The sequence below is a fragment of the Nestor notabilis genome, unplaced genomic scaffold (assembly GCF_000696875.1).
Source record: "Nestor notabilis isolate BGI_N333 unplaced genomic scaffold, ASM69687v1 scaffold12407, whole genome shotgun sequence".
NCBI classification, from domain to species: Eukaryota; Metazoa; Chordata; class Aves; order Psittaciformes; family Psittacidae; genus Nestor; species Nestor notabilis.
This window is the reverse complement of record NW_009935178.1, coordinates 457-10,068: the sequence shown is the minus strand read 5'-3', so window position 1 is coordinate 10,068 and position 9,612 is coordinate 457. Positions and strand designations below refer to the sequence as shown.

The following is a 9,612-nucleotide window of genomic DNA, read 5'->3' as shown; positions in this document are numbered from 1 at the left end:
TCCCAACAGTTCAACACACCAATGGAGGCAGAAAAGTAGGTATGAAAAATACTTACAGGGACAAAGACAGTCATTAGACCAAGAATGAGCAGAACAGAAGGCATTTCGCAGACCATAACTACTGTTTAGATTAATAGGAAGAGACCAGATTACTGGAATGGAAAATGGCTGCTTCAGCGACCTTTAGTGTGCACAATGCCATTCCTGGAAATGAATCTTAAAAATGGATATGCTCAAAAAACTCATGAAGGAAAGAAGGAGCAGGCAACTGACAGCCAGTTGAGAAGAAGCAGTGTCCATGGTAAGACTTACAATTCTGGGATCAGTTTGACCTTAATTTGCATCTCCTTACAATTCTACTCCTTTAATTAGATTCACATGTCTTGCATGGCACACCATAGGTGTTACAGACTGGCTTCTTTAAACACATTTGAAATGTTAATTAAAAATGCTAACAGTTATGCACAGTAATGAAAAAGTGTAGTACCATGAAATTGATGAAATTCATCTGAAAGAAGTATTTAATATAGCAACAAAATCCTGAGCAACTGTCAAATAGCTCTTTTCTGTCAACACTTGCTTAACAAAGGCTTTAGATGATCTTTACTAGAGAACGAGTATTCTTAGCTGTTTAAAAGTGACATCAGAACAGCCTGATCCCCCTCTAATGGGAGATAAGTCTTCCAGCATCTCAATGGCCTGAAAGTTTAGTTTGATGATAAAAGCAACATAGTTATTTTTAGCACTCTACAGGCATAAAAATACAGCTCTAAACTGTGACCTACAGCTATGCACAGCCAAGCATCACATCATACGACAGCCTTAACTTTAGCTAGAAGCACGCCTGTAGTTGCTTCAGACTATCGTTATTCGTCTCACTACCAAGAATACCTTTGGATGGATTTAGCAACAAGCATTTGAAATTGTTACTATCTTTTTTTATACTGCTGCCATCGGCAGAACTCAATTCAAAGGTAGGAGATCTTAATGGACTTTGTAGAAAGTATTTGAGACTATGTTAGGTTAAATGGATTACTACTTCTCTCTGGTACAGAGGATGAAAAAGAACCTTAAAAGCAGAAAAACTTAAACTGTCATATTCAGTACAAAAAGTCATTTTTCTAAAAGGAAAAGGAAAAAACCCACCTTGTTTTCTTCCAGCAGTAGTAAAACCCTGGAAACAGGATATGCTAGAGTAAGAGATCTTCAAGCAAACTCACCTGAAACAACACTGTTGACAGACAACTGCAAAGGTAATTTATGTTAATTTATTCCAACTATTATGCTTGTATCTGCATGAATTGTAACCAACTGCAATTTAAAAGCCTATTCCACCAGATTTCTGCATCCAGGCTATGTAAACAAAAATTTATTTAAAATAAAATCTGATACAGAGCTTTTAAGAACAGATCACAGAGAGTTCCAGCACTTTATTTAATCACTTTTTAAATGTACAGGTAACATCAAATTTTGGAGATTTGGGTTTTTATTGGGGTTCTTTTTGTTTTGGGGAAAGGGTGTCATTGTTCCATTGGTTTGGGGTTTTTGTGGGGTTTTTCTTGTTTTGTAGGTTTTGTTTGTTCGGTGGGGATCGGATTATTTTTCTTTCTCTTTTTGAAACCAGGATAAAAAATGAAATATTTCCAAGGTGACAGATATGCCCTTTAAATGTTGTAAACTTCACACAGTTAATTCAGAAAACAGACAGAAAATATTATAAAAGGTAAAACTTGTCAGATTTAATTATGGTTTGGCAATTATTGTTATCACAACTCATACTGTACTGCAAAATAGTTTAGTATAATAAAGTTTCCTTTAAACATTCAGTTGCTAAGAAGTAAGTCTACCAGTATAAATAACTATCAGTTGGACAGAAATAAACAAACTTTCCCCCCCACCCCTCACAGCTTAAAAATGCCACTTTTCAGCTGGATGAAATGGCCAAAAAATGACTCCTACAAACCCACAAGATATCCTGGATCAGAAGTGGTTACAAAAACCCTACTGAGGGAATTGAAATGGCACCTAAAAGAGCGTGAAAGATTAGTGCAAGAGATTGAAAATGAACAAAAAGTCCAGAAGACTGGCATGGATTACAACTGGCTAAAGAACTACCAAAATCCTCAAGCAACAATTCCAGCTACTGAGCAACGGCAGCTTGAAGTTCTGTGTTCACAAATCCAGCCTCACCAAACAGGAGCTGTTCTTAGCAGGTAATTGTTTCATATATTTTACTAACTTTGACTATTCTATCATAAATGTTTCTTCTACTTAATCCAAGCTTCTATTTGGCTCTGATCGTTCTTCCAAAGTAACAACGACAAGCAACTGGAACACACTTTTACAGGTGTTTTAGAAATGACATCTTTAACACGTTGTACTTTAAGGAAGTTTTTAATCAGGATTTTCCTGCTATAATACAAAACAAGGGAAGTCTCACATGCTTAAGCACATGACCTCTCAATACTTTCAGATTTTCCTCTGTTACTTATCCCCAGTATTTATTAAATCGTAATCCAACAGCCAAAAATCAAATTAAAGGACTAATGCAATGCACTGTTATGCAGAAACCCAGGTTCACTGGCAGAAGACTCACAAAGTATCAAATCAGTGTAAAAAACCAAAACAAAACAAAATTGTTTTTTTAAAAACAAATAAACCCCCCACACTTTACAACGAAAAAGTTGCCCACGCCTGTATTTTAAGAACATTTTTTAGGGACATGCAGAAATGACAGAACAAGGCTATGTACCTTTTAAAGGCCAGAATATACCTAACGGCAAAGTCAGTTTAAATCAAGCTACGCAGATGGGCTAAAGAAAAAAAAAAAAGCATGCCCAATAACAATAGCTTTCAATCCTCATAATAGCTGGACCACATCCAGTGCATTGTTACAGCTCTCTTCCTCTTATAATCTGTTGGCGGTGTGTGTGGGGAAATGTGGCAGCAAGGAATAAATGACACCAGAATGCAGTCATTTCCTCCTCTTTTCCCCCCTTCAAAAGATCAGAGAGGAAACTCTTCTGAGTTTTCAGCGCTGATGATTAGATTTCAATTTTTCTTTGTTTCTAGATTTCGTGAAGTTTTGGCAGAAAATGATGTTTTACCCTGGGAAATAGTCTACATATTCAAGCAAGTTTTGAAAGATTTTCTTGCCACCATTGAGAAAGAAAATCAACAAGACCAACTGGTAGATGCATGGAATACAAATTGCTCTGACCATTTCAGCCTGCATGGAGACAGTTCTAACAAATCGGACAAAGATGAAATTCCCACAGTTTCAAGTTACGTTGACAAAAATACACAAAGCATGTTTCCTACCTTTTCTGATAGAATCTGGAATCTACCCTATTACTACCCATCAGGTTAAGCTAGTTTGTGTATCTTTCAAAAAAGCTATGTAGCCTTTCTTGTGATTGTCATCCACAAACATAGGAATAAGTGCTATGCTCCTCCTTTTTTCCAAGTTCAGAAATTAAAATCCTTGATTAGGGCTAGTATGCAGTAAACAAAACTTTAAATATGAACTCTCCTTTTATCTTTATAACTCCTTAAAGATGTTGTGTTTGAAGGCACCTTTTAACCAAAAATGTAGATGTTTCTGAAAAAACTCTGAAGAGTCTTGGTTTTTAGCCATATAGAGCTAGACGTATTTAAACAAGAAAAGGCCGCTTTCCATGGTCTGAATTAGCATCAATCCACAAAGATTTAGGCACACACTTCTGTATTTGTGTCACAGCTTTTAGGCTTTATGGGAACTTTATACTGTGTAAGATAAATGGCTTAATCAGTTATACCAAATAAACCGTTAAAAACATTTTGGAGCCAAATAGTTATTTCTCAAATTCAAGAACATGTTCTAAAATTAAAACCATGACTGAAATTACAACACACTGCATGTAGTGTTTCTGGGTTTTTTTAACCTGAACTGTACCCCACACATGCTGAAGTACACTAACCACAGAACTAAATGAAAACATCAAATATTTAACAGCATTCAAGAACTAACTCTCTGTTCTTTCAGAAATTAATGAATTATTTTAATTAAAAAAGTTCCACATTTGACGTATTGGAAGCTACCCTGAAACTCAAGAGTCTGCATTAAATTTAAACATTTTCATCAAATCAGACAGTATGAGTCATCAAATCAATTCCAAGGCAAGAGGTGGCAATTTAAAATTTAACGATTATAGAACTTCATGTTTTTCAGTTGCCATCATCTATCATTGTGGATTCATAATAAAGTTTTGTAAGACTGATTTGATATGTAGCAGTTACGGTCACAGCAGACAACTGGAGCAGAAAATCAATGAAAACATATGCCAGAACTCAGTTTACCACATTTCCCACCACTGTATAGAAAAAAAATTCTTACGTGTTTTATTTAACCTCTTCATCTCCAGATTTCCTTTTAATCTGTCTGCAACACCATAAAAAAACAGGCAAGACTCATACAGGCCAATTCACAAAACACATTATTTTGCAAACATGCAGTAAAACTGCTTCCTCTGATATTTTCTTCACACATACCAAAGAAAACATGCAGATTTTCTCACGGTAGTAAAATACAACTGGAAGATATGTCCTTGTGCTGCACAGTTGTATCCCCTACCCAATAAAGAATTTACTGATAATGTAACATAAATTATGTGAAACAAATGGCAGAGTATTTTCATAAAAAATAAAAATACTAAAACAAACCAACCCACAACTTTGAAAAAACTTGTAATCTAGAGAACATTTCATACAGAAGAGAGGAACATAATATACAGAGAAGGTGGAACAATCACAACTCTTGCATACATCTAAGGGACAAAGCACTAGAAGACTATCGTAAATCAGTTCCAACAAGTTTAGAATAATAAAAAATTGCAGCTCAATACCAGAAGTATTGAACTTTCCATAAACTAAACACACAAAGCTTCACTCATTATATCTGCACTCAGAGCCGGTACGAACGATTCACCCTCCTTTTGTGCAGTTGTCAGTTTGTTGGTAAATATCAAAAGCATTGATCTCAACTTACTCTGCCTTATGATGCAGAATAAAGAGAATCAGATTCTCTTCATGCAGTTCTAAACAATCCAGACATGGATCCCTGCATGAGGGCAGGAATGGTTTGAAAGAAAGGTTTTTCCCCTCAGTCATAAAGCTCCACAGAAAGTTAAATTTAAGTACATTTCACATAGTAAAGAAGGTAAGCACAATACTGGTTTCAGAAGATAATTTTTATTTGGTCAAACATTCAAGATTCCTGCAATGGCAACTCATATAAATTTGTTTCCTAAAACGGTACCCTCACAGCTTTCTAACGCAAAATAGGTGAAAAAAGCCCTAAAAATGTAGCTTTCAAATTTTATTTTAAGGAAAATGGTAGGCCACTAAGCATGCAAAGTCCACTTACCTTTATGATCATCAAAAACGGGTAGGAAAAAACCCACAACAAAAAACAAACCACCAAAAAACAGATACAGCTGACACAATCTTCATAAATTTCACTTTAATATAAGCAAAGGCAGCCTTCTAAGTCCGCAAAGACCATCAACTACACCATATGCTAAAAGGCAGCCACTGGATAATAACTAAATATATCTAGGCATCAGAGTCAATTCAGTGTTAAATCCCAATGCAATGCTAAGGAAGTACACAAAAAGGCTTACCTACTTTCGTATGCATGTTTTACTGATGAAACTGATACTAGGCTACTGAATCCAGTTCTAGTGTCCACATGTGGGGGGAAAAGAGAAGCCAAACTGGGAACTGGAAAGGGTACAGTTAATAAATTTATCCAGAGGATGAGAAAATACCAGCCACTAAGATCTCACTTTGCCCATTTTTTCAAATACAGAAATGAGAGATATCTGCACGGAATATGAGCACTTTTATCTGATGAAAGTATTACATACTCTCTTTAGTTAAAAAGCAGAGAGAAGCACAGAAAAAGCAAAGGTATAAGAGCACAAAGATAAACTAAAAAAGTCAAACGTATTCTAAAGAAATCTGCCAGGTTTACTATGGCATGCTGCAAAGAGAATCTGTACCTCAATCTGCTAGCCAAGATGAGCTATTTTCTGGAATTCAGTTTACCCCTTAGGTAAGGTAGCAATAACATGGCTGTAGGCCAGTCATCATTTCCCTGAAGATTACTGGCTGAGAATGCAACTGTTTCTTTAATCACTTTTTATTTATGACTTAGATAATTTGCATAAGCTGATCGGAAATTATTTTGTTCGTTACACTATCCCAGCTGATATTTCTGACACGGGCAGGCAGCCAACACACACCACTCAGGTGACAGAAAGGTGAGTGGTAATGATTTCAAAGAGCAGCAATGTCTCCCACCTGCACAAGCGTCAGGCAAAACAAACAGCATGCAATGTTTTTGACCAAATAAGCTGGCTATAAAAAAGGGCTAACTTGGTGAAAGCTAAACCTATGAAATGCAAGAGATCAAACAAAGAATAACCACTTTTTCTACACTTAAGCCTGTGTTTTAATTGAACCACAATCATATCGATAATAAAGAAAAATTTAAGGGTCTAAATTACTTTGAATTCAGTTAAACATATTCAGAGGAATTACAAAGTTAATCAACAAGGTATTTAAGCAGCAAAATTCCAACCACAACTTCTGAGACCCATTATCTTTCTGTAAAAAGCTCAGTTACTAATACTGCTAGAGCTAGACTAGAGGTAGTTCAGATAACAATCTTAAAGGCCTTGGAATTTGAGGCATCATTGGTAAAGGAAGAGAACACATTCTACAAGTCATTTTATGGGTTTGATTTTCCCAAGAAACAAAACTGTATTTCTGAACAAAATACTAAAATAGACTATTATGCTACAAGCAGCCTCAGGAAAAGGAGAGAAACTCTTGTTTTCAGCTCTTCAAACTCTTTCTTAAGAAACCAGTGAATAAAACCTAAGCATCTCCTGACTGAATCTAAACCTTCTCAAAATTCAAGTTTTTCAAAAGCTCCCTAAACATAAGCACATTCCTAGAACTGTGAAACAGAAACTATGAAACAAAACACAGCTACGCAAACACACCTTTTTTTTTTTTTCATTATGCTGCAGAACACGTATAGGCCTATCATCTGTGCTCAAAGATTTTATACATGTCTAATGATGAGACGCTCTGTCCACATGTACAGAAATAGCTATTTAGGGTGCATAGCCCCTCTCTCTTCTATAGATGAGAAAGAAAAAAAAAAAAAACACAAAACAACCCTGTAAAAGTAAATTCTCTTTGTTAACACAACTGTAAAGCCCCACAAATATGTTACCCACTCAGGCTTCTGAGTGGGAAGAGGTGTCTGTTTAATCAAACATAAAAGATTTGCCTCTGCCTAGGCAGACAAGGCTTGATCAATCTCGCTAATTTCCCCTATGTTGCTTAGTAGATTTCAGTTGCTTAGCGCTCAGCTGAATTCAAGAACCTCTTGTCAAACCCTTCTCAAGTATTACGGAAATGTTATTGGCAGCTAAATAAAGACTGAGAGGTCCCAGACATCTCATACATACTGGGATTTAGGAATTACATTCACAATAAAAATAATGTTAAAAAACTTTGAAGTTCTGTCTGGTCACTTCTGGAATTTTAACCCAGTAGCTCTCAGTCAGAAGCTTGATAATGGCAGCACTTTAACATGAAAGGGTGAGAGGAGATAGATACCTTAATGTGCCAGTTTTGTCCTTTCCCTGAAGCAAAGGCAGAAGCTGATAGCCTGGACAGTCTCTGCTGACCTGTCAGAATATTTGCTGTTAAGATGGTAGGCAAAAAGTTCATTCTTTCTCAGAAGCCAATGTACGCCCTTTAAGAGTTTGTGAAATATAGTGACCTACAGCACTATACAGGGTAAAAACCAAAACAAACAACCCCACACTCACTCTAGACTGTACCTCCAGCTGATTTTGGAAGAAGCTAATATATGGAAGTGCGTACAAAACACTTTTCTATAGCAACCACAGATACACAAAGTATACCTGATCTAAAGATTATTATACACTGCCACAGCACCTTCCAGTTTAGGAAGTATTTATTTTGTTTTCAATACCTAGACACTAGTGAAACCCAAACATACTTGGCTGCTACACAAATATACATCACAGTTCTCCTCCCCAGCTGTAAACTCTGCCACCTGAGAATAAAGCACATCGAAGGAGTGACAGGGCAGCATACCTTGAACTAGCTTTACCTGGCAACTTAAGTTCTTCAGATAGGTCACAAAAGCAATGAATATAAGCAGTTTAGTTAGAAAACACATAGCAGTTGATTCAGGAAAACAGACTGCTAACTGCTACTCAGAGAAAACAGAAGTTCCTATATGGAAGCAAACAGTATGCAAATAACTTGGAACACCTGCTGCAAGCAATACCCGTATCTCAACTGCTGGATGCACAGGAACATTACGAAAACAGGTAAGAAGTTGGCTTTTCACCAATTCCACTTAAGTTTATTTGCTTATGAACATGGGTATTAATGGAAAGCACTTAGTTACAAATAACATATGGAACTACTGGTCAAATAATTCATGTACTGCAAAACAATTATTCAGCATTTAAGGATCAGCCACTGAAAGCAGTATGATATGAGCCACTAATACTGTTAATGGACCTTGAGAGGGGGGAAAAAAAATCAGCCCAAATAATCAGCATTGCTCACTGGTTTAATAGCTAAATGTATAAAACCATACTCTGTAACAATATTATTCCCTAATGAACAAGTATGTTTCCTCCTGATTCTCATTGTATCTATCACTTGCCACGGCCAAAATTCTTCAGCTGCACACCTGAATCAGAATACACCAGGTCCTTTGTAACACCATTCCAGAATTTTTCAACAGCACTTGCAACAGGGACACACCAGCACCAATGAACTTTAAAGAAAGCAAAGTCTACCTGTAGTGCATCTAGTGATGATCAACACAATTGGTAGGAAATCAGAAATTAACTTTAATATGAAACTCACAGAAACATCTACCCACACTTGGGCTACAGCCACAAACATTACTGAGGATGTTAAACTGGAATCTGACAACCCCACCATCCAGGCCCCCAAGAGAGTGGGGAAGCAGAGGAACCAGTCCAGACCATGTGGAAATACCCTGTACACCCTAAACCACAAGCATGCTCTTCAGAGCTCTACAGATGCCTTCACAGACAGCCCTTCACCCCAGGTGTGAGGAGCATCTCCTAGCTGCCAAGAGCAGCAGCTCAGCACCCCACACTCACCCTAGAGCTGTTAACGGTTCCTGCGTAGCAAGAGGGGCACGGGAGCCACTGGGCAGCGTGCCGCCCAGTAACTCGACATCAGTCACGGCTTTGCCGATGGCGAACCAGTCGCTAATCTGCTCCTCGGTAAGCTTCCGCAACATGGCGACAGCTCGCACGTACTCTCCCACACCTCACGCGGACCCTCTTTCCCGCCCTCGGCCTGGCCCCACCCCCGGCACGTGACCGAACGGGCAGCCTCAGCTGGCGCAGGGAGGCTGAGGGTGGAAGCGGGGTAGTGCGTGCTGCAGGGTCGCTCCTGCGCCGGTAAGGGGTTTTTGCCTTTCCCGGCCATGTGGGCCGTGGAGCGGTCAGTTTCTCCCTCACACCCACGGAACAG

The 9,612-nt window shown here is 37.9% G+C and overlaps 1 protein-coding gene across 1 annotated transcript; it reads left to right on the top strand.

Moving 5' to 3' along the window:
* Positions 1 to 263: 263 nt before the first annotated feature.
* Positions 264 to 3,513, top strand: RD3L (retinal degeneration 3-like). Its single transcript, XM_010017719.1, has 4 exons — positions 264 to 301; positions 1,168 to 1,253; positions 1,908 to 2,213; positions 3,073 to 3,513. Exons 3-4 carry the CDS (start codon positions 1,915 to 1,917, stop codon positions 3,368 to 3,370), a joined length of 597 nt encoding a protein of 198 aa, XP_010016021.1. The 5' UTR covers positions 264 to 301; positions 1,168 to 1,253; positions 1,908 to 1,914; the 3' UTR covers positions 3,371 to 3,513.
* Positions 3,514 to 9,612: the final 6,099 nt, after the last annotated feature.

Coding starts and splice junctions, on each gene's coding strand:
- RD3L (XM_010017719.1), top strand. CDS start 1,915: ATGCCACTTTTCAGCTGGATGAAATGGCCAAAAAATGACTCCTACAAA. Junction 2,214..3,072: donor ACAGGAGCTGTTCTTAGCAG/GTAATTGTTTCA, acceptor CTTTGTTTCTAG/ATTTCGTGAAGTTTTGGCAG.